This window comes from Pogoniulus pusillus, chromosome Z (assembly GCF_015220805.1).
Source record: "Pogoniulus pusillus isolate bPogPus1 chromosome Z, bPogPus1.pri, whole genome shotgun sequence".
Taxonomy (NCBI): Eukaryota; Metazoa; Chordata; class Aves; order Piciformes; family Lybiidae; genus Pogoniulus; species Pogoniulus pusillus.
Window position 1 is genome coordinate 42,104,246 of NC_087309.1, and position 25,659 is coordinate 42,129,904.

The following is a 25,659-nucleotide window of genomic DNA, read 5'->3' on the forward strand; positions in this document are numbered from 1 at the left end:
ATCCTCATTTTTGCGTGCTCATCAAACCTTATTAAAGCTCTTACTTTCCACATTTTCTTCAGCTGTAAGCTGATGTCCTATCCATGTTAATGACAGTTGCTACTACATAGAGAGACAAGAAATAGAAAAAGACTAAAGAAACAGATAAGTCATGGGTCAGATGTACTTACTTCTTTCTGACTCAACCCCACATATCAGTAGAGATTACAGAATTTGGCAAATAATGAAGAAAGAAGTTACCTGATAGAGAACTGGGAAGGGAGGGAAGGCGAGGAGGACACAAAAGCACATGATGTGATCTATCAGAGTTTAAGCTATTTATAAGTTTGTCTGAAGGAGGCCTAGTACAGACTTCATAAGAAAGTACTTGGTTAGAATCTGTGTTCCAGGAATTATCCAACAAGCCCTGGCAGCTGCTTTTGTGGTCCAGCAAGTTGTGTTCACTCCTACTCTTTTGAGACTTGTGTGCAAAATGGTGGGTGCTGGTGCCAGAGTTGAAGCTTGACATTGTGCTTTGGGTAGCAGTTAGGAAGGAACTGCCAGCAGTTATTGGGGGGAGGCTCTGGGCTCTGGTGGGCTGCACTCCCTGACACTCTAATTGCTTCTTTTCTGATATGAGGTACTTTGCATCTGTGTTTCTTCTTTTAAAGTCAGTCTTGGTCATACACTCATCTGGAATGTCTTTGCAATTTGTGTCCATAATGCTATCAAAAGTGGTGATAATGTCATCTACTTCAGAGGTCTCCTCGCCAGAATATCGATCTCTGCTTCTCTCTTTCTGATTGATTTTGTGACAATCTTTCTTCTTTTTGCAAGAGAAGATGTGGTTCAGCATGCTGAATCGTCCTTCTTTCCTTAGGTGTCTGTTGTTCTGGGAGGGAAGCTGATAAACTGGTTCAGACCCACTGGAAGCACAAATTGAAATGTGACGTCATTATTATCAAAAAAATATGAAAAAAAATTACTGCCTGTGTTAGCCCAGTAAAAGGGACAGATACTGTTCAGATAACACTTGTAGGAGTGGTTCAAAGAGGCAGAAGGGACTCCAGATGTGTAGTTAACAAATGCTGAAAATGATACTGTGTTACATGACATTTCCTTATGTCATTCATTGCTTACACTCATCTTAATGTAGGCTCACCGAAGCTATCAGGAAAAAGCACTCAGAGTTTTCTGGCTTCAGCATTGTCCTGGTTTAAATCAGCCAACTCACACAAGCTCCAGCCTCCCCATCCCCATTCCAGAACAGGAGGGAAAGTAACAAAAAACCACAACACTCTAAGTTGAGAAAAGCTGAATGAAATGATTGCATGTACAATTACCTTATCCTATTTAACAGAAAAGTACAGCAAAAGCAGAAGCCACAGCAGAAGCCAGCAACACAAGTCTGCAGCTGGCCCAACAGAAAACCCTGCACCCCAAAACTGGAATCTGGAAGCAGCAACCACAAGCTGGAAGCCTGTCATGTTACAGTCTGAACTACAAGCCCCACAGTACTTTGCTCTGACCAGAACAGTTTGTTTTGAAGCTGGCCAGGTGTCAGTATGGATTAATCAGCAGATTTAACTGGCTAAACTCATGACAAGCATCTATCAGTGGCAGAATCTCAGTGGTGAGATGAGATCAAATAGTAACAAAACCAGGCAGGAATCTTTAAACCAATTGTATTATGTCTCACTTGGAAAATGGTGTTTCTAACAGCAGAGTCATTACTAATACAGTAACAAAGGCTCTAGTTTACAATTTCTTTCCTTCTCCCTCTGCTTCCCTTTATTCTTTTCTCCTTTCTCCTTCTCCCTTTTCATCTTCTCCTTGCCTTTCCTTTCCTTGCTTGTACTAAAGTAGTCTGGCATAGTTTCAGCTCTATGAAGACAATTCCCTACAGTAGTGTTGCTGTAGTGGTTTTTAGATGGGATTTTGACTAACCGACCTTTCAGACCTACTCTGACAGACAGTGCAGAAGGAGAGGGAAAAGGAAGAGAGGTAATGTCACACATATCCCACAGCCTGTAACACAGGAAATAATGCTAGCTGATGACCTGATACAAGTGGAAAGAAATGTGATGCTTAATGTCTTTGTAAGTACACCTTCATTTACCAAAGTTGAAGAATTTAAATTAATTAAATGTCATTTGCAGAAACATGAGAAATACAAAGAGAGAGGAAAATCATAGGCAGTGGTAATGGAATTATAATTGTTAGCAGAAAGCTCCCCCTCACAACAAAAAGAGACAACGCTTCCAAACCCTTACCCTGAAAAAGAAACCCTGAGCTCTATTTTATTATCTCTCTAGCAAAGCTGGTTTTATGTTCCCTCTATCCTTCTGTCTGATTACATGAACACAATGCTGGTGAATAGAGAGATTTCAAAGAAGTGGAATGCTGGAATTATTCTGCAATGTAACTTTTCTGCACAAAGGTAACTGAGCAAGAGCAAAGCTCACATCTTCTTGTTAAGAACCTTCAGCTGATCAGCAGGATACCACTGTAACGGCAGTGGTGACTCTTCAGTCAATGACTAATTCTAGTGCTCTTATTCTGGTGGAAAACTTTAACCGGAGTATTGCATATGAATAAAGAGACATCACCCAGGGGCTCAAACCCTTCAGCAGCAGACAAAATTCAATACATTTGTTTTTTGGTCAGTGGCAACATGTGAGCCAGGTACGAACTTTTGCTTTACCTGCTCTCCCGAGACAGCAACTTGATGCATGCCGTGTGCCCACAGTACACTGCATATGTCAGAGGAGTATTTTCATTGATGTCTCGAGGGCTGCTGTCTACCCCCAGCTCTAGTAGTGTCTGCACACAGTCAGCTTTCCCTGCTGCCGCAGCCCAGTGCAAAGGTGTCCTGCAGAAAAGAGGGAGTATCACAAATGAACACTTTTACTACCAAAACTATGCATGACATAATGAGATGTGCTTTATGCTACTGGTCCAGATTCACAACATCCATTTTTAAGAAGTTCTCCAGCAAGTTATGCCACACTGAGATTGCTTCCAGCGGTGTTAATAAAGCCACAGAGTCACATCTATCTATGTGCATCTACCTAGCTGAAGAGAAAGTAGATACAGGGTTGCAGAACACTTATTCATGCTATATAACAGCATCTCTATTGCTGCTGGAGTTGCAGAGTGGGAGGAGTGCCTCGAGATTTCAGAGCAGAGTCTGAAAAAAACATAAACCCTTTGTAGTGTCCACTCCACTGCACAGGAATAAGCTCTTCTCAACTTTATGCTACACACCAGTAGCGATGGCTGACTCAGGGCTCCCCATGAAAGTAATGGGAGAAGAAGCCTTCTTTAGATGAATGAGAAGGACTGGACACATCTACTAGACTGTCATTGCCCCTTTGTCACGTTCTGTGATCTTTGAGGGACACAGACTGGAGCAGATGTAATTGTCTTGTATCTGTGTAGGGGAATCAAACTGATTTTCTGCTTGGGAGAAGATTCACATCTTGTCTTTGTAAACTTCTGTCCAGTTTCACAATTGTAATACTTTGCTCTTGTGAAAAACTGGAAGCACAGAAAACATCACTTAAAAAATGTGCAAGAATGAAAAACAAAATCTATTTCCCTCTGCCCATTTCTCTGCAATCTCAGTGATTTCACATAGATGTCTTCAGGAATATGACAGAATGGAAGGCTTCAGAGTGTTTACAGTAAACATCTTTTCCTCCACTCAAGTGTAAATACCTTCTTTGGAAATATCTAAGAGTATGTAATAAGGGGTCATGTCGTACTGAGATCTTAAATGTAGTTAAATTCCTCCTTTTGCCCTTCTTTCCATAGAAACACAGCATTCTCCACCACATTTTACTGATGTTTAGAACCTTCTCCAAAACCCTGTTAGTTAATTTCTGTTCCATCTTATTACACTTTTCCATGAAGAATTCTGTTATTTTATGTACTCAAAGTCCTAAGCTAAGAGAACTCCGGCTTTGGCTCCACTGAGCAGGATAATCAGTGTGAATACGCAGTTACTTCTGTTTGCCTTAAATACATTTATGAATGAGGTTCCAAGGAAGTTAAGTGTGGAGTGAAAAAGAGGAAAGAAGACAGCTCTGCTGCATTTGGAAGTAATCACATGCCTTGTTAGGCTGAAAGGTGAAGATCCCTGTGTTCTGTAGGAAAACTGTGCCAGCATCTTAAATGCAACAAGGGAACATTGCCATTTCTTAAATACAAGCAGCAGCAGGATCACAGCTTCAAGACGAAGGATCCTGTTCTATTGTTTTGAAAAGAATGTGCACATTTGATTGAAAGAAGTCAAGTGGCAACAAGTGCTTTTATACATAATCTTATCATTTCCTACCAGCAATGCAAAGCCAAATAACATTCCTACTAGTCCATAATTATACTAGATAAGATACATGTGAGCTGAACTACTTTGCAGTGTTTCAGAGCAAGCACAGCTCTCTCTAAGTGCAGTTCATTAACTAGGCTGTAGCCTGTGAAGGAGGAAACATGATTATAGAATAAACAGAGCTAGTCTCAGGTTAATAGAAACGAAGCATCAATTTCAGTTTCAGAGTTTCCATGGTTACCTGTCGTCCACATCAAGGGCCTGCAGGTTGCACTCTGGGACTTTAGCCAGCTCACCGATAATATCGCTGTAGCCTGCAGCAGCAGCAATGTGCAGACACGTTTTGCCATTTTCATCATCATAGTTTATTATTGATGGCCCCTGATAGTGCTCCAGAATGATGGAACACAGAATCCTGTTGCCACTCTGGAAGGAAGTTCAGAGAAGAAAACCATATTACAATGGAGCCCCCACCAAACTGTGTTTTATCTGCTAAATATGGCTAAATACGATAATATTGTTTTGTTTTCCGTATACCAGGCTCCTCAGGTACAAAAGCCAAAAGCTTCCAATGTCCTGCTGGGAAATGAATTGCTTTATGAATTTCCTAGAACACTCTGAACACTGGAAAACAATAAATAATGTACTCCTGCAAACATCTCCAAAAGTTACAGAGTGTAAATTACTCAACAGCTTACTCAGAAATAACTTGGGGGTTTTACTCTTTTGATGAGCTGGAGTCCAGAAAAATACAAGCTTATATTATATTCTCACAGAATTTTAGTTTTGGAGAGGATCTCAGAAGACCAGCTCACTGCTGCAAACTTGTCCAAGTACACCTTGGAAAAAAACTGTCAAATATTTATTCAAGAGGTTCTTGAAAACTTTCTTTGCTAGGTTGCTTCAATGTTCCAGTGTCTTAACAGAAAGTTGACATTGCTCTCTAACCTGAAAATGGAAGCATTTTATATCCTAACTAGGTAGAAATAGAGGAAAAAAAAAATCAGTGGGTTTTTTTTTTAATAAATAAAAGATGATAGAAGCTCAAAGCTGGACAAGTCTTTCTAGACCACCACATTCAATCCCTGCAGACCCTTGCAGCTATGTTACATCATCCCTTTCATAAACTTACTGTGTTCATCAAAAGCAATTAGGTTTTGTGTCCCCATCACTCCCAAAGGAAGGCAGTTCAAGAACTTGTTGCTTTAATGATTAGTATCTCTGATTTCTATTCATGTGCATGGCTGATTTACGTCCCTCTCTTTCTGTGCCAGCATTATTATTTAGATTAAATTCTTCTTTCCTCTAATTTGTATTTGCTCCTCGGAGTAATTATAGACAATCATCATATCCTTTTTGAGCTGTTCTCTTGCCTCTCTACTCGATCAAGGTCTTACAAATTTTCCTTGTAAAACATGACTTTGATTTCTCTCATCAACTTACTAACTGTTCTCCTTCTGTGTTTTAGTTATTTATCTTTGTAGAGAGGTGATTAAAATTGTAGGTAGTCATACACAGACATTTTCTTTGTGTTAGAAATTGTTCTTTTCTATGCCACGGAGCAGCATTTGCTTTACTCACAACTGTATCCCATTAGAAGCTCCTAGTTATTTTGAAATAACCCTTTACATCTCAGTGCTTCTATAGTAGTTTCCAAATGCAGAGTTTCTAGTTTCTGTGAGCCATCTTCTGTTACTAGAATCCATTAGTTAAATGATTTATCCTCTTCAATTTTGTCTCATTTGTGTAACTCTAGAATTGAAGGGGATCCAGCTTCCCCTGTATGATAGTCCCATTTTTTTTATGTAATGTCTTCCAGCTTATTGTTACTGGAGGATTTAATCAGAAAGCCTCTGTAATTGGTGCCAAGATATCATTAAAATATTAAGCAAGATTGATTTCAAGGCTTATCCCTGAAAGTAATTTCCTTCCAGCCTCTATTCAACATCTATTATTCTTCACTTCTTGATTTTGAGGTAGTACTTCTTTTACTTCTCTGTACTTATTATTTTGTAAGACGCTTGTTTATTCTAAACCTGGTTAATTCTATGATTCTATGAATTAAACTTTTAAAGATGGATAGTCATCTCTTGTATCTCAAACCTCACCTACACACTTTTCTTCTCCACTCTTGGCATATAGATATGCTACATTTTGCACCATTCATAGGAACAGAATCAACCAGGTTGGAAGAGACCTCCAAGATTATCCAGTCCAACCTATCACTCAGCCCTGTCCTGGGCTGAGGCATAGAATCATAGAATCATAGAATCAACCAGGTTGGAAGAGACCTCCAAGATCATCGAGTCCAACCTATCACCCAGCCCTAGCCAGTCAACTAGACCATGGCACTGAGTGCCTCATCCAGTCTTTTCTTGAAGACCCCCAGGGATGGTGCCTCCACCACCTCCCTGGGCAGCCCATTCCAATGGGAAATCACTCTCTCTGTGAAGAACTTCCTCCTAACATCCAGCCTATACCTACCCTGGCACAACTTGAGACTGTGTCCCCTTGTTCTATTGCTGGTTACCTGGGAGAAGAGGCCACCCCACACCTGGCTACAATGCCCCTTCAGGTAGTTGTAGACAGTAATAAGATCACCCCTGAGCCTCCTCTTCTCCAGGCTAAACAGTCCCAGCTCTCTCAACCTCTCCTCATAGGATTTGTGTTCCAGGCCCCTCACCAGCTTCGTTGCCCTTCTCTGGACATGTTCCAGCACCTCAACATCTTTCTTGAATTGAGGGGCCCAGAACTGGACACAGCACTCAAGGTGTGGCCTGACCAGTGCTGAGTACAGGGGCAGAATAACCTCCCTTGTCCTACTGGCCACACTGTTCCTGATGCAGGCCAGGATGCCACTGGCTCTCTTGGCCACCTGGGCACACTGCTGGCTCATCTTCAGCTTACTATCTATCAGTATCCCCAGGTCCCTTTCTGCCTGGCTGCTCTCCAGCCACTCAGTCCCCAGCCTGTAGCACTGCTTGGGGTTATTGTGGCCGAAATGCAGAACCCTGCACTTGGCCTTGTTAAATCTCATCCCATTGGCCTCTGCCCACCTATCCAGCCTGTCCAGGTCCCTCTGCAGGGCTCTCCTACCTTCCAACAGATCAACACTTGCTCCTAGCTTGGTGTCATCTGCAAACTTACTGATGCTGGACTCAATGCCCTCGTCCAGATCATCAATAAAGATATTGAACAGGACTGGGCCCAGCACTGATCCTTGGGGAACACCACTAGTGACAGCTGCCAACTGGATGTGGCACCATTCACCACCACTCTCTGAGCTCGGCCATCCAGCCAGTTCTTGATCCAGCACAGAGTGAATCTGTCCAAACTATGAGCTGCCAGCTTGGCCAGGAGCTTCTTGTGGCAGACAGCGTCAAAGGCTTTGCTGAAGTCCAGGTAGACTACATCCACAGCCTTCCCCACATTCACCAGGCAGGTAACCTGATCATAAAAGGAGATCAGGTTGGTGAGGCAGGACCTGCCCTTCCTAAACCCATGCTGGCTGGGCCTGATCCCTTGGCTATCCTGTAGGTGCTTTGTGATGGCACCCAAGATGACCTGTTCCATGACCTTGCCTGGCACTGAGGTCAGGCTCACAGGTCTGTAGTTTTCTGGCTCCTCCTTACGACCCTTCTTGTGTATGGGAATCACATTGGCAGCTTCCAGTCTTCAGGGACCTCTCCAGTGAGCCAGGACTGCTGATAAATGACGGAGAGTGGCTTGGCCAGCTCAGCTGCCAGCTCTCTCAGCACCCTAGGGTGGATCTCATCCGGTCCCATGGACTTGTGAGGATCCAAGTGATTTAGCAGATCCCTTACTGCTTCCTCATGGATTAGAGGGGGACTGTACTGGTCCCTGACTCCATCCACCACTTCAGGAGTCCAGCTGTCCTGGAGACAACCTGTCCCACTAGTGAAGATTGAGGCAAAGAAGGTGTTAAGCACCTCTGCCTTTTCCTCATCCTTTGTCACTATGTTCCCATCTCTATCTAGTAAGGACTGGAGGTTGTCCTTGGCCCTTCTCTTGCCTCATCCAGTCTTTTCTTCAACACTTCCAGGGACGACGACTCCACCACCTCCCTGGGCAGCCCATTCCAATGCCAGTCACTCTTTCTGGCAACAGCTTCCTCCTAACATCCAGCCTAGACCTCCCCAGCACAACTGAGACTGTGTTCCCTTGTTCTGTTGCTGGTTGCCTGGCAGAAGACACCAACCCCCACCTGGTTACAACCTCCCTTCAAGTAGTTGTAGACAGCAATGAGGTCAGCCCTGAGCCTCCTCTTCTCCAGGCGAAACACTCCCAGCTCCCTCAGCCCCTCCTCACAGGGCTGTGGTCCAGTCCTCTCACCAGCCTTGTCACCTTTCTCTGGACACATTCCAGTACCTCAACATCTGTCTTGAATTGAGGACCCCAGAACTGGACGCAGGACTCAAGGTATGGCCTGACCAGTGCTGAGTACAGGGGCAGAATAACCTCCCTTGTCCTACTGGCCACACTGTTCCTGATCCAGGCCAGGATGCCATTGGCTGTGTTTGCCACCTGGGCACACTGCTGGCTCATTGAAAGAATGCATTTCAGGTTGCCTAAAGCCCTGTCTAGCCTCACCTTGACTGTCTCCAGAGATGGGGCCTCAACTACCTCTGTGAGCAACCTGTTCCAGTATCACAGTATCATCAAGGTTGGAAGAGACCTCACAGATCATCAAGTCCAACCCTTTACCACAGAGCTCAAGGCTAGACCATGGCACCAAGTGCCACGTCCAACCTTGCCTTGAACAGCTCCAGGGACAGCGACTCCACCACCTCCCCGGGCAGCCCATTCCAGTGTCCAATGACTCTCTCAGTGAAGAACTTTCTCCTCACCTCCAGCCTAAATTTCCTCTGGTGCAGCCTGAGGCTGTGTCCTCTCGTTCTGGTGCTGGCCACCTGAGAGAAGAGAGCAACCTCTTCCTGGCCACAACCTCCCTTCAGGTAGTTGTAGACAGCAATAAGGTCACCCCTGAGCCTCCTCTTCTCCAGGCTAAACAACCCCAGCTCCCTCAGCCTCTCCTCGTAGGGCTGTGCTCAAGGCCTCTCACCAGCCTCGTCGCCCTTCTCTGGACAAGCTCAAGCATCTCAATGTCCTTCCTAAACTGGGGGGCCCAGAACTGAACACAGTACTCAAAGTGTGGGCTAACCAGTTCAGAGTACAGGGGCAGAATGACCTCCCTGCTCCTGCTGACCACACCATTCCTGATGCAGGCCAGGATGCCACTGGCTCTCTTGGCCACCTGGGCACACTGCTGGCTCATGTTCAGGCGGGTATCAATCAGCACCCCCAGATCCCTCTCTGTCTGGCTGCTCTCCAGCCACTCCCACCCCAGCCTGTATCTCTGCATGGGGTTGCTGTGGCCGAAGTGCAGCACCCTGCACTTGGAGCTATTGAACCGCATCCCATTGGACTCTGCCCATCTGTCCAGGCAGTCAAGGTCCCGCTGCAGAGCCCTTCTGCCCTCCAACCCAGCCACATCTGCCCCCAGCTTGGTGTCGTCTGCAAACTTGCTGATGACTGACTCGATGCCCTCATCCAGATCATCTATGAAGATGTTAAAGAGGATGGGGCCCAGCACTGATCCCTGAGGGACACCACTAGTGACAGCCGCCAGCTGGATGTGGCACCATTCACCACCACTCTCTGGGCTCATCCCTCCAGCCAGTTCCTAACCCAGCACAGAGTGTTGCCATCCAGTGTTCCACTACCCTCGTGGTAAAGAATCTATTCCTACAATCTAAATCTGCTCTTCTCTAGTCTGAAAGAATCTCTCTCCTTCCTTCTTGTAGGCCCTCTTCAGGTACTGGTAAGTCATTACTAGATCTCGCTGGAGCCTTCTGTTCTCCAGGCTAACCACTCTAGCTTCCTCCTCATTATGCATGCCAAAACTGTTATTAATTTACAGTTTGAAAATCTGAGGAAGAAAAGTATATTTTTTTTTCCTTCGGGAACACCAAAGTCTTTAAAATAGTTTTTGTTCTCCAGTTTCTGTGCCAAATATTCATGCATGCACTCTGTACTAGCATAATTCTTGTTTGTAGTTCGGGTTTTTAGCATCAGAGAAATCTCTAGTCATATCCACAGCTAACTGAATCTAGAAGTATGTTAAATACTTCTAGTACTACAACGGTAAACATCTATCTGTTGGCATCCTTCTCCGAGTTTGTTTTGATCAAAAAGAATTACATGCAATATCTTACTATTTCTGTGTTTTTCTTCTAGTGACAGTACTATTTCTTCAGTTCTACACTGTCTTGATAAGTCCAAATGTCATACCCTGCACCTAACAGTTTCAGTCCCACAAATTCTTGCTCAACTTCTAGCATTCGCAAAAGGAATTTCCCACTGTTCTTACTGGCATTTTATATATACACAGACTGCTTTGTCCCCCACTAATCTTCCATTTTCTAGACTAAACAAACCATCTCAACCTCTCTTCATGGGTCAGCCTTTTCAACCCACATATTGTACTTTGTGCATGCTTTTTGCCCTCTTTCCAGTTTGCCTACAGCTTTCTTCCCAAAGTGGGACCCCAAAGGATGTAATTATCCAGCTGAAGCTTCTCTCCTGACATTGAAAATGACATTGCCACTTCCTGTGGCCCACATAGATCACAATTCTGTTAATATGGCCCTGAATGTTTGCTTGTTTTGTATTAACCAAAGTTAAACTTTGACTCACTTTGTAATCCACTGCTCAACTGCTCTACTACTTTTATAGTACTCTTTGACCAAACAGCTTTTATTTTTCAGAGTTCTGCACACAGTGCTAATATATTTTTTCAGTTAGTTGTTCCAATTTACCAAAATGGTGTTGAAATTCACCCTGATATGTGAAGTTCTTGGTGACACTCTCATTTCTTTCTAGCAGTGGGTTATGTATGTATTCAGTATTTCGTAGCCTATTTATGGAGCAAATGAAAATATTCTTGTGATAAACCCCTGTTGGGTTGTCTGTGAGGTGTACACCTCAAAGGTTATTTGAACTGTTTTGAATGTGACTGACAGATGGAGAATATGTGATGTAGGATACAAGTTCTCAGGTTGATTTTCATAGAATCATAGAATCAACCAGGTTGGAAGAGACCTCCAAGATCATCCAGTCCAACCTAGCACCCAGCCCTATCCAATCAACCTGACCATGGCACTAAGTGCCTCATCCAGTCTTTTCTTCAACACCTCCAGGGAAAGCAACTCCACCACCTCCCTGGGCAGCCCATTCCAATGCCAATCACTCTCTCTGGCAACAACTTCCTCCTAACATCCAGCCTAGATTTCTCCCAGCACAACTTGAGACTGTGTCCCCTTGTTCTGTTGCTGGTGGCCTGGGAAAAGAGGCCACCCCCCACCTGGCTACAATCTCCCTTCAGGTAGTTGTAGACAGCAATGAGGTCACCCCTGAGCCTCCTCTTCTCCAAGCTAAATGCCCCCAGCTCCCTCAGCCTCTCCTCACAGGGCTGTGTTCCAGGCCCCTCACCAGCTTTGTTGCCCTTTTCTGGACACGTTCCAGCACCTCAGCATCTCTCTTGAATTGAGGGGCCCAGAACTGGACACAGGATTCAAGGTGTGGCCTGACCAGTGCTGAGTACAGGGGAAGAAGAACCTCCCTTGTCCTACTGGCCACACTGTTCCTGATGCAGGCCAGGATGCCATTGGCTCTCCTGCCCACCTGGGCACACTGCTGGCTCATCTTCAGCTACTATCTACCAGTACCCCCAGGTCCCTTTCTGCCTGGCTGCTCTCAGCCACTCTGTCCCCAGTCTGTAGCACTGCTTGGGGTTGTTGTGGCCAAAGTGCAGAACCCTGCACTTGGCCTTGTTAAATCTCTTCCCATTGGCCTCTGCCCACCCATCCAGCCTGTCCAGGTCCCTCTGCAGGGCTCTCCTGCCCTCCAACAGATCCACACCTGCTCCTAGCTTGGTGTCATCTGCAAACTTACTGATGCTGGACTCAATCCCCTCGTCCAGGTCATCAATAAAGATATTGAACAGGATTGGGCCCAGCACTGATCCTTGGGGAACACCACTAGTGACAGCTGCCAACTGGATGTGGCACCATTCACCACCACTCTCTGGGCTCTGCCCTCCAGCCAGTTCTTGATCCAGCACAGAGTGAATCTGTCCAAGCCATGAGCTGCCAGCGTGGCCAGGAGCTTCTTGTGGCAGACAGTGTCAAAGGCTTTGCTGAGTTGCAGGTAGACTACATCCAAAGCCTTCCCCACATTCACCAGGCAGGTAACCTGTTCATAAAAGGAGATCAGGTTGGTGAGACAGGACCTGCTCTTCCTAAACCCATGCTTGGCCATCCTGTAGGTGCTTTGTGATGGCACTCAAGATGACCTGTTCCATCACCTTGTCTGGCACTGAGGTCAGGGTGACAGGTCTGTAATTTTCTGGTTCCTCCTTTCAACCCTTCTTGTGGATGGGCATCACACTGGCCAGCTTCCAGTCTCTGGGGACCTCTCCAGTGAGCCTGACTGCATTACTGCTTATTCTTCTCCACTGGGGCACACTGTCTTTGGACTAAATTCTGAGTCTATAGAGCAGGTTGTACTTACACAAATTACCATATTGACATGTCTCAGTGCAATCAAAATTACATGTACTGCTCAAACCTGATAAGAACAAAGCACTGGACTTGTTGTGATCACTCTCTTCACCTCTTGCTTAATAAGCTTTTCTGTGCCATGTAATGAATTTTGTTTTTATTTAGCCCATTTTCTCTGTTTTGCCACATGCCATTAAACTGATTAATTGACATTAAAACACACTGCATCCAATAGCTTCTTATCTTCAAAGCAATAATTGCTTTGAAGATGACTGAAATTTCTGTCCTGTTTAAACAATTCAACCAAATCCCTAACCTCCTTCTAAAAGAGATCTCTGGCCAGCTGCTCTGTGGCTTTCCATCCTTTTCTTCTCAGGAATGCCTTCTTATCTTTACATTTATCTAGGCTTTTTAAAGTTGCACACAAAAGTCTCATGAAATGCTTGCCCTTCTCATATTCTTAGATTGATAGCTCTGGGCTGAGGTCACAAAAATGTATTCTGTGGTAAATTTAACACGAACCACAGTACTACTGTTAGACCAGGATGTTCACCTGTAAATTTACCCTATGAAAATTACATGTTTTTTGTAACCTTGCTGCATGTATACCCACATTTTGTCTTCCCTTTTTTTTTAAAATTCAAATGCTTTTAATCAATTTTCTTAGAGATTATTTTTTATATGTTTGTTTATGACACTGCAGATTCCCCCTTTCCTCCTGCCCTCCTTTAGTTACACCTTTGTCCTACCTCACACCTTTATCTGTTCCCACCCTTTATTCATTCTCCTGAGTGAACTTTTCTTTCTTAACTCACTCACATAATTAAACATATTTCATGCAGAAGAAATGTCCTAAAGTCTGAATTCAGGAGCCCTTGAACGGCAGGCTCTCATTTTGTGAGAGTGCTTTATGCATGGATTCGTCTGAGATTTATGTTGTCTCCAGACAGTGGCAAACAATAAATTCACTACCAAGTTTTTTTTTTTTTTCACTTGATTACAATTCAATTTTCTTTAGGTTCTTTAGTCAAACACACAGCTTGATTTTCCAAGTGTTTTCAAAATAGAAAAGAATAATTCAAGAAGTACCCAGCGAGTCAAGGAGAAAGACTGAATTTTGGGACACTTCTCTAGCTTTGGTGCTTTTTCCACCTATGTCTACTCAATTTATCCTCATCGTTACTACAACAGTTGTTTCTATATTTCAGCCCTTTGTAAGTTCAGCTGATATGCAGAATGATAATTTTATATGAAGAAGTTATTTTCAGTTACGCAATCCTCTATTATAATGTGGTGGTTTGGCCCTGGCTAGGGGCCAAATGTTCCCCAAAGCCACTCTGTCACTCCCCTTCTTAGATGGACAGAGGAGAGGGGAAAATACAAGAAAAGCCAGTAATAAAATAGAAGCAATTTAGTAATAATGACAAACAGAGCAATAGACCATGTGGAAGTGAAAACAAAGAGAGATGTTAATCTCTGCTTCCCATCAGCAGAGGTTGCTTGGTCTCAGAAAGCAGGGTTCCCTACTCATAATAGTTCCTCTGGAGGACAAATGCCGAGGACAAATGTCCTCTCAACTTCCTTCTTTCACTTCATTCTTATATCTGAGCTGACATGGAATATCCCATTGGCCAGCTTGTTCAGCTGGCTCAGCTGTGTCCTCTCCCAAGACCTTGTCCACCCCTCAGTATATTCTTGGGGTGGGGAAATGTTGGAAAATAATAACTTGGATGCTTGTTCAGCAGTAGCCAGAACACTGCAGTGTTATCAGCTACATTATTGCAAAACACAGCACTAGAAAGATGCTTTGAGGAGAATTAACTCCAGCTCAGCCAAACTTAATACATATAAATTGCATCTTATTATGCCGAGTCCTCAGTCGTAACTAGTAGAGTGTTTTCCTTGCTCTCTGCACTGTATGGAGGATTGTGTTTTGTTTTGGGTTTTTGTTTGTTTATTTGTTTTTTCCTCATCAGAATATACTCTTCATAGAGCTATTTCAGTTCTGAAGAGAAGAATAATTTGAAGGGACTCTGCTAAAATGGCCTGCGGCTACCACAAATGTAGAGGTGGGAAGGAGAAAGAGAAAATTATGGACCACTTAACTGTTTCCAGGAAATCCTGACAAAGTATTTTTCTCCCAAGTTAATGGCTCTGGAGATTATGTGGTTAGGTTGTAGTAGTTCTTCTATATGTTCTGTTTCTTCATATTGCTGTGCAATTTAAAGCCTTCTGTATCTCCAGCCAGCTTTGCTGGGTGGAAATTCCCCACTAGCAACTCTTGATGTTGATTCTTAGCACTAGCATTGCACTTCTACATTTCCTCGTCTTGTAATTCCATGCTTGTGAATCCAAAGTTTTGACTTTCTTTTTGACACCCTTCTCTTCTGACCCAGAATGCCTTGACATGTTAACCATCATCATGGAAACACAGAATCATAGAATTCTAGGGGCTGGAAGGGACATGTGGAGATCACTGAGGCCAAAACTACTGCAAAGCAGGACCACTTAGGGCAGGTCACACAGGAATGCTTCCAGGTGGGTTTTGAAAACATCTAGAGAAGGAGACTACGTAACCTCCCTGCACAGCCTGTTCCAGTGCTTCTTCACCCCCACAGTAAAAAAAAAGTTTTTTTCTCATGTTGAGGTGGAATTTCCTGTGATTGAGTTTACATCCATTGCTGCTATCACAGAGTATCACTGCAAAGAGACTGACTGGCTTCATCCTCCTGACAGCCACCCTTCAGATATTTGTAGGCATTGATAAGGTCCCCTCTCAGCTTTCTTTCTGCCAACTAAACAGCTCCAGGTCTCTCAGTTTTTGCTCCAGTCCCCTAATCATTCTCATAGCCCTCTGTTGACCTCTCTCCCTGTCCCTCATGACCTGTGGAGCCCAGAACTGTACACAGTATTCCAGATGTAGTCTAACTAAGGCTGCATAGAGGGGGAGGAGAGTGCTCTTCTAAAGGACCCAAAGATATTATGGCCTTCTTGGCTATCAGGGCACACTGCTGTCCTATGGATAACTTATTATCAACCAGGACTCCAAATTCCCTCTCTGTTGAGCTACTCTCTAACAGGTCAACCCCTAACTTGTACTGGCGCATGGTGTTACCTCTCCACAGATACAGGACTCTACACTCATTTCACTCCTTTCCACAGTAACAAGCAAAGAGTATTCTCATTGCACTATTCTGGAGGGTAACTTACTTTTATAAAGAAGCATTATAAATCACAACAGATTAGATAAAATTTGCATCAGTACTTCTGGCTTTCTCCTGGAAAAGATCTATGTGCATCACTGGGTGGTGTTTAAGTTTTATGTTTCAGAATGCTCTATGTATAGAATGATACACCAGTCCTTTAATTTTCTATCTTACCTTTCATAAACAGGCACCTATATCACATTTTAGTGTAACACCAACAGAGCTACTGACAAGTGAAAGTAAAGATCTTTTTCTCCTTTGCTGAAATAAACACAATCCATTTCAAGTATTTGTTAAGCAACTCACAGCAAAATGTGAACAAGTAATTTGCCTGTGGAATTTTTCCCTTTATAACTCCAGCTGAGGTTATTAAATTGCTAAATACATCTTCTTTCAAAGCCATCTAGTTTTCCTTTTTGATTCTGTAGTTCAGTATTTACTAAAAATGAAAGCAAAGCCATTCCACAGACTTTCCCCACATGGCTGTTTTTCCAGGCTTGAAACTCTGGCTCTTTAACTCAAGGCTCTGCTGGCAGAAGCCCTGCATTGTTAGAACTATACTTGCAAAACTGAACTGTGCCTCCAGTACAAATTTTCCCCTTAAGGGATTAATTTCATTAACGAGCAGTTTTCCACATGTTCATTTACCATGGCAGTGTAGTGTCTTTACTGTGATGTAAACTCAGAATTTCATGCTAGACTCAAGAGTAAGACAAATATATTGAAGCATTAACAGAGAGCATATGTTTGATAGGAATCAGATATTAAGGCTGTGGCATAACAGGATATCCTTGTCTCATAGATGGCAGTGCTTATCATTCTAAACATGGAGAATGCGAACTCCAGAGCAGAGACAATATGCTACTTCATCTAGTCTGCAGCCAACAGCTGTTGTGGAGGAGTTTGTCTGGGTTTCAGGGGAACGAAATATGAGGCCGATTTTTAAAGAGTTTAAAAGATTTAATCTTATATATGCTAGGAATCCCCCTTCCCCACCCTTATTTATAACTACCCCACGTGAGTTCCTTGTATGCGGTTGTGAGACTAATTTACAGAATGTCTATGTATAACAAACTGGAAATTTAGCAAAGGTTTGAAAGAATTTAGGAAGAGAGTCTGTGGCTTGAAAGTGCCGCTGGTAGGTTATTGAAAGATTATTCTGGCTTAGATCGAGTTTCTCAGTTACTCACTGCCCGGAGTCAGTTTGAAAGTCCCAAATATTGTGGATTGGAGCAATTCAGGGGTTATTAGAACCCCTGAGAGAGGTGAGAAACATCTGAAAAGGTGGCAGCCTGCGCTGCTGAACAGTTCTGCACACGTGGGAGCTTTCCCCCCATTGTTAAGGAGTTCTAGACCAGACTAAGGAAAGCTGAAAATTGAAGAATGTCCACTCTATCTCCTCTGCTGCCATGCCTTGTTCACGACATAGTTGTGTTGGCTGTGGAAATGCAGTGCAATAACTCAGAGCGCCCTGTGGTTTTTCTGCCCCCAGGGGACAGAGACAACTGAGGCCTGTGCTGGGGAAAGAAACAATCTGTAATACCACTTTCAGCTTTCCTCCTGTCAGGGAACTTTGCCACAAGTTGCTTGGATGCAGCCCAGGCACTTCACAGACTGTGTTTCTGATGGCAAACCAATATAAATTAGCAACAACTTTACTGACGCCTCTGCAGTTACTCAGGCAGCTCAGAACCCCAGTGCTTCAGCCTCAGACAGCCACCGAGACAGTGCCTCTTGCAGACTCACAGCAACCCAGCTTGGCTTGACTTTGTGGTGCTCTTGGACATGGAATGTGTTGTTGTTGCGCAGGAGACTTTGTTTTGTGGTCCTCAGCGCACTGCTGATCCTGATACAGCTAGGGGACATGGTGTTTTAAAAACATTTATCCTCTCAGCAACCTTAGTGTCTGCTGGAAAAAGCTACCAATGGCAAAGGCACCCATAGGGGCATACCTCTAGATAGCTGTCTTGTGTCCCTGCCTCTCTTGCCCTCACTTTGCTGCAGTAGGAAATGGTGTGAAATGCTACCCAAGTTTCTCTAAGAACTTACTTTCACTTGAAGTCTGTGGGAATGCAATATGAGAGGGAATGATAACAAACAGTATGAGCATTTGACCTTCACTTGCCACAGCTTCAGGACACCTCCCATGGGGGAGGAAAGACAGTGGGACACCTGTTAATGAGAAAAACAAGGTGTGATGTATGTACAAGGCTGAGTTGCTCTTGCTGTGATGTATGTACAAGACTGAGTTGTTCTTGCCTAGATTATGCTGATGTGTAGGTGTGTGGTCTATGATCTAGGCTATTCAAATGGAGTCAGAACGCACAATAAAGGTCTCCGGTGGATTCACACTGAATTGTGTGGAGACCATGTGTCGAGCCTTGCTAACACGTGGTGACACCCAACGTGATCCTGAAGAATTTGCGGCGAGTGGATGACTGCAGCAGGCGAGAAGCCCTGGCTAAGAAGCTGGTGCAGTGGGACCATGGCCAGGCCAAAGTGTGCACGTTGTGGAAATAAGAAGAAGCTGGCGACTGCAGTGGGCACCCGGTGAGTGTCTAGGGGCGAGATGGGGCAGAGCATGACTAAAGAACTGTGATATTAAAGCTCCCCTCACACATCCTTTCCAAGTGTGCTAGTTTGAAGCAAGCTGGAATGTTTTGGTAGAAGAACTAGATAACAGGCAGTGAAATGAAAAACAATTGTGTCTACTTCTCTCACAGTCACGCTGAGAACTCTGGGAAGAAGAAAGACTTTTTCTCCATTTTGTTTCTCACTCTTGCTTTTGCCTTAGACCTGGTCACATCTCATTAACCCTGCTCCTACTAACCCTGCTCCCTAACCTCTTGGCTGCACCTCTCTTCTTCCTGAGAACTGGGGTAAGGTTGAGAGGGCCGGCGGGGAGGTGTTGGGGTGGTTTGAGAGCCCCTCCTGGGGACTCAGGTTTCTGGGAGGGGAGTTGTGCTTTTGTATTGTTTATCCTTTGTATATTTCTGTATATAATTGTATATAACTGTATATATTGTAAATAGCTGCTTGTAAATTCTGCTAGCTGTAAATAAATTGCTTCATCTATATTCCCAGGGTCCGTCTGAGTTAGCTGGGGCAAATACAAAAGTGTGGGGGGGCGGGGTAACCCCCAAGCCATCACACCAAGAGAGGGCGAAAGTATGGGGATTATATCTTCAGATAACTATTATGATGCTGAGACCATGAGCTCCCTGCTGATCCAATGAGTACTTTTGCAATTGACCCCTGGGAACAGATGGGGGAAGTCTTGTGGGACTCAGTAAAATGCAGAACTTGAATGCTAAGGACTTTGCCAATTTGGGTTGAAAGTAATGGTATCGTGACAAATGCGCAATCTGCCTTTAAGGAGAGGACTGGGAAAGAAACGGGAAGCACCCTCATGGAAGCAGAGATTGGAGGTGATCCGGTAGAGAGCTCTTGTTTAACAACCTGGAGGCCTGTGTTAGAAGCTGCTGCTGAAGTACTAAATGCTACAGACATGCTAAATAGTCAATTACCATCCCCTGAGGCATCTACACCTGGAACTCACTCTCACCTGCCTCTTTGCTCGCAACAGAGAATGTAGAACTTGTGAAAATGGAAGGCGCGAACCTGCCAGACCACTCGTCGTCACCCAGGACAGCCGAGGGCTGAGCAGGAGAAGCTGACCCCGCAGCGAGAGCTGCGCTGCTTCTGCGGCACCGCTTCAGGGGGCTGTGGCGCCGTCTGTCCATGGCCCCCGTCCTCCGCCTCAGATCTCAGAGTGGAATTCTCTCTTAAATACTCAAAAGCTTTGAAAAATTGGGTGACTGTCTGCCTCGCCCTCCTTTCAGTTTCTGAAGAAATTCATTCTCTCTTTAGTTTCTCTGCAGGCACAGCCCGCCATGGTTCGCCTTCCCACCCCCTTCGCCCTCCCTTTTCTCGCAGCCTGCTTTCTGCGGGAGCTGTTTCACTCTTAAAGTGGCAGTGTTGCATTTGCATTCCAGTGGTAAATGGAAAAAACAGATTTGCTATGTATAAGATTCCCATGGGAAAGAATGGCGAATGCAAAGGCAAACACACAGCTCTAGTAACACCAATGGTAATAGGTGATATTAATAGAGGTATAAGAACAACAGCAATAACAAATAATGAGTAATTATAATAAGGCTTAAGTAATTAGAATAAACTATGTTAAGTGGTTGGTAATTGTAATAGAATAAGTTTGGAGTAATTTTAATAGGATAAGTTTGTAGGTTAATAATTCTCTTTTAGGTTGACTGATTTAAAGGTTTCTTTTTGTTCTTTTTTTTTTCCTATACACTGGCATTTCCAAAGAGCTCTATGTAATGTAGTAACTTCTTTTATTTTTTTTTCCTCAGTATTGATTCAACGCTTTAACTTTTCTCTCAGTCAATAGGTTTCTAGCACTAGTATAGTTAAGGTCAAGATTTCAGAACAGGGATATTATGGATTTTTTTTTTCCCTCTTGATATCAATGGTAGTACTTTATGATAGGGTTCATGTCACAGAAAAATAAAAAAGGAGCAATTTTTGTTACAATACACTTGCAAAGTTATTGTGGAAAAGACTATTTGATTCAGTTTTCACACATACACACTGAGATTTCACTTGCAGCGTGCTAGATTAGGCACTGGCTTTCTGTGGTATATTACGGGATCATAGGATGTTAGGGGTTGGTAGGTACCCAAGCAGATCACCGAGTCCAACCCCCCTGCCAGAGCAGGACCACACAATCTAGCACAGATCACAGAGGAACACAACCAGACAGGCCTTGAAAGTCTCCAGAGAAGGAGACTCCACAACCTCTCTGGGGAGCCTGTTCCAGTGCTCTGTGACCCTTAAAGAAGTTCCTCCTTGTGTGGGGGTGGAACCTCCTGTGCTGCAACTTCCACTCATTTCTCCTTGTCCTATCACAGGGAACAAGTGAGCAGAGCCTATCCCCCTCCTCCTGAGCAGCCCTCAGATGTTTATAAACATTTATTAAACCTTCTGTCAGTCTTCTCCAGGCTAAAAAGTCCCAGGTCCCTCAGCATCTCATCATAAGACATGCCGTCCAGTCCCTTAATCATCCTCGTAGCCTTTCACTGGACCCTCTCCAGCAGATCCCTGTCCCTCTTAAACTGAGGAGCCCAAAACTGAACACAGTAGTCAAGATGAGGTCTCGCCAGGGCAGAGTAGAGGGGAATTTTTTTTTTTCTTTTTTAAACACAGAAGCTTGTGTTGAGGGTTGATTCTCAATAAATCACAGTGAGGGAGCTGCTCTGCTGTGTACAAAACCCAGAATCGGGTCGTTGACGAATGATTTAGCACTGAGTGCCCCATGATCATGTGTTAAGTAATGGGGGAGAGGTGGTGCCACATCTGTCCACTGTGGTGTGGCCCCAAATGGCCGTATTTCCAAATCTATTCATGCCTGGACATGTTGTCCCCCCGACAGGTGTTACCCTGCCCAAACCTGGGGAAAACAAGTTAAGGGGGACAAAGGAGCACAATAGAACTGGTGCCTTCGAGTCTGGCCTGCCTGCTTGAAGGTTGAAGTAAACACGTTATGTAAGCTCACGCGCCTAGGGTGGGGATCTGCCTGACCCATACCCATATTTGGGGGTACTGGACCCGTGGATTTCACCTTATTTGGTATGTTTTGGCCTGCTGCCAGACCCCTATTGGATAGAATTGTGGCCAAGGACCATCACTCTCGGGGTCATACCTCATAAAAGGGGACAATTTAGTGTTCTTGCCACCTCTCTCCTCTCCTCTACTACCCACCACTCCTAGCCGCTTTGCCGCTTTTGAGGACCACCGATGCATGATTCTTACCCACGGCACTTAGCATCAGCACAGGGAAACTGACCAAGGTGCTCCTGGCCAGCCGCTGCTCCAACCTGCCGTTCCCAGCTTGACCGTGCCCGTGGAATCCTCAGACAGCATGCCCCAATAGTCCCTGAGCTGAACTATTCAAACCCACGAGGGTTAACAACGTGGCTTTGCCGCACATATTTGGGATCCCTGAGACTGACTCCAGCCAGTGAGTAACTGAGCAAACTCGATTTAAACCAGCATAGACTTTCAGTAACTTTACCTGTGGCACCTTTGCTTATGCCACAGAACTCTCTATCTAAACCTCTCCATAACCTCTGCTGAATTCCCAATTTTGCTGTAGGTAGACATTCTGTAATGTAATTTCACAACTGCATGCAAAGAACTTGTGTGGGGTGGCTGTATATAGTTTGGGGAAGGGGAGAATTCGTTGTGTATGTAATATTAAATTATTTAAACCCTTTTAAATTCGGCCTCATATTTCATTCCCCCCAAAACCCAGACAAACCCCTTCACAACATCCACTCCTCCGATTCCTGGCAACAAGCGGAGTTCCCCACTGGGCCCTGCCCCAGGCAGGGCAGGATGGCAGCTATCACAGGCCCACAGAGGCGCCGTCGATGCTGAGGTATCGCTACGTCTAGGTGGGATTCTGACTTAGAGGTTTCAGTCATAAGCCCGCAGATGGTAGCCTCGCATCAGTGACTCCTCAGCCAGGCATACGCACCAGGGGTGTGAACCTGTGGTTCCTCTCGTTCTGAGCAGGGTTACTATTGCAACAACATATCACCAGTAGGGTAAAACTAACCTGTCTCATGACACATACATAAACATATACATATACATAAAATGAGGTCACGCTTCAAAAAGATGGCTTGTTACGTGCCACTGCAGCTATTAAAAGGTACCATCACACCTATGCAGTGTACGCTTAGACATTAAAACGGACAACAGACTTGCCTGCACAGCACACAATATACAATCATTTTACAAGAGTAGTAGTACTTAACACCTGCTTATGCTAATTTAACACCACTGCATTAAAAAAAAGGGGAGAGGGGAATTCTCCAGATTCATCCTAGAAAAGGCCAATATATTTGTTAGTATAGAGTGAGGAATGCATTTGTATATGTTTGTATTGCCTACAGGTCTTTGATGGATGCCAGCTTGTTACATCTGGCTTGCTTTTGACAGTGAGCAGAAGGCTTGCTCAGGTGGCTATGCAGACACTGTGTCAAGAAATTGAAATGTATACTGGAATATGGCTGTTGTTAACCTTATCAAGCACATTTATGGTTGTAACCCATAAGCATGAATGAACAATGGGAAGTGTGCATGCATGGGACAATAGCTGCATTATCCTTATACTATGCTAGGAGTTATCTTGCTTTAACCACGCTTAATGAATTAGGTTAATGTACAAGCAAAATGCTATTTCACAAGTTTTCAGCAATTCATTTCAATGAGACAGGCAACTCTACCAAATAGAGCTGCCATTGACCTTTGTTATTAGTTCAAGGGCTAGACTCACTCATTGGCAAAGACGGAAACAGCTGTTTTGTTGTGTAGTGATATTTAAGGTGCCTGTGTTTGTTATCTTTTTGCAAGGGCCCTGCAATGGATGAGAAATGCTACCTTCATTGTAAAATGAAAAGGGGCAATTGTGGGAATGCAACTGTCCTGGAGTCCTGTATACCCCAAAATTCCTCTCCCTCCATGGTTTGAATAGGAGAGGAAAGACGTGAAGAACCTGCTCCCCCCACCCCCACCCTGCAGGCGTGGAGGGGGGGAGCAAAGGGCTCTTCCAGCATGAGGGGTGCCCCATGCAGATGTCTGCACTGGAATCAGACTGGTGATTGGCTGTGGTCTTCATGCCTAGGCAGTGGTAACTCAACTCTTTGTCTAGGAAAGGTATAAATATTGGGGTACTTCCTGCCTTGGGGTTCTTACCTTAGAATTCTCCCCCGCCTGGATAGTTCCTGCAGAAAGAGTCCCCTGGCCCTCCAAAGGACAAGCTCCTGAGGGACAGGACAGCTTCCCACATAAGCACCCTTTGTGCAAGCTAACGAGCCTCCAGTGTCCTTTGAAAGAGAGAGAGAGCTGACAGGCATCTGGACCGCCCTTTCTCTCAGACAGCCTAACTCACCTGTGAATAAACTTTGGCTCAGCCTGATTAATAGCGGGAATGCTGTGTTAGTAGCTTAGCCTTTCCATCTCCTGACTTCTATAATAGTCAAATTCATCTATGATATCCTTGTAAGATCTTCTCAATCAAACTGAATCTGCTAATTAAAACTAAACTAATTTCTGTATATAATTCTGGGGCCAAGTTTCAGGAAAATAAAATAATTATATTTTTATATATATTCCTGACTCGGCCACACTAATTCCCTGCTTCCACAACAGCAATGTGTGAGGGAGTAATAACAAGCAGTGTGAGCATTTGAGCATTGCTTTCCACAGCTTGAGGATGCCTCCCATGGGGGAGGAAAGATAGTGGGACACCTGGTTAATGGGAAAAACAAGGTGTGATATATGTAAAAGACTGAGTTGTTCTTGCCTGGATTATGCTAATGTGTAGGTGTGTGGTCTATGCTCTAGACTAATAAATGGAGTCAGAATGAACAATAAAGGTCTCCACATTGAATTGTATGGAGTCTGTGTGTTGAGCCTCGCTAACAGAAGTCTTCTATAAAAAGTGTGTATGATTTACTGTATAAATGACTGTGGCTGTGACTGAAATTACTTGGCAGCTTTATCCTGCTAGTATACTGTTATGAGGACTGATTTCTCTGGAGCTGTTTATGTTCTCCAAAAATTGTTTATTCTGTAGCAGAATAAGGATTTATTCCTTTCTGCTATCAAAGAAATGGTGCCTTTTTGTTAGGCATAGGAGATCAGGATATTTACAGATATGCAAAAAGTGTGGTGTCTGTATATTACTCATTATCTGTGGAATTACACATAGACAGGGAGCTGGGAAGAGGCTGGGCAATTATCCTGGATTTACCTACAGGTTTTACCTGAGACGAATTCCTGATAAGCTCAGTGGGAGTTCTGCAATTGTTTTCCTTGGAAATTTGATTGGCATGACTAATTACTTTGTCAGCTTCTAAGTGTAAACTTCATAGTTCACTTGAAAAACTCACTATTAGTCAATCACATCACTTGAATGATCTGGCTGTTCTGATGAGTTTGTGTATCAATACAGCTTTACCACGTACAAGTCACAGAAGGTAATTTGGCTTGTGAAGTGGCATAAATGAAAGTGGAGGGATGCATTGGAGCTATATAAAAAAATAAGCAGTAGGCAACATACTTGAGCATCAGAACTCATTGGTTTGTGCTGTAAAATCTTCAGAATCCTTCCTGGCGTGGTTTGAGCTTGAGGTAACTAATATTTCCCCCCCCCAGTTTCTAGACAGAGTTGAAGAGCTAGCATAGGCCACAGACCATTCCAAATAAGTGGTCCATGTACAACCACCCTGTTCTAGAGAATAAGAGTTAAGCAGCAGGGTCGCAGGCTGTACAGTGATAGTTGGTCTCAGTACCAGAGTCAAGACCCAAAACCACTTATTTTGCTATTTCAGACATTATCAGAACTATGCAGGGTCCTTTTGGAAAAAGCTTCTGATGGTATTGGAGCAAGTTTATTTCTTATTCAAAACCATTTGCAAGCTCTTCTCTTCCTTGTTGTGCAACTTGACAGCTTACTCTGCAGAGCCCTGCTGCT

General features: G+C 44.2%; 1 protein-coding gene across 1 annotated transcript in view; it reads right to left on the bottom strand.

Moving 5' to 3' along the window:
- Window positions 1–25,659, bottom strand: part of ANKRD55 (ankyrin repeat domain 55) — a 71,952-nt gene that overhangs the window by 15,779 nt on the left and 30,514 nt on the right. The window contains exons 7-9 of the mRNA XM_064176674.1: window positions 4,551–4,735; window positions 2,684–2,851; window positions 241–905 (exon numbers count right to left, since the gene is read on the bottom strand). Of these exons, the coding sequence (XP_064032744.1) occupies window positions 241–905; window positions 2,684–2,851; window positions 4,551–4,735 (1,018 nt within the window). The remainder of the gene's footprint in view (window positions 1–240; window positions 906–2,683; window positions 2,852–4,550; window positions 4,736–25,659) is intronic.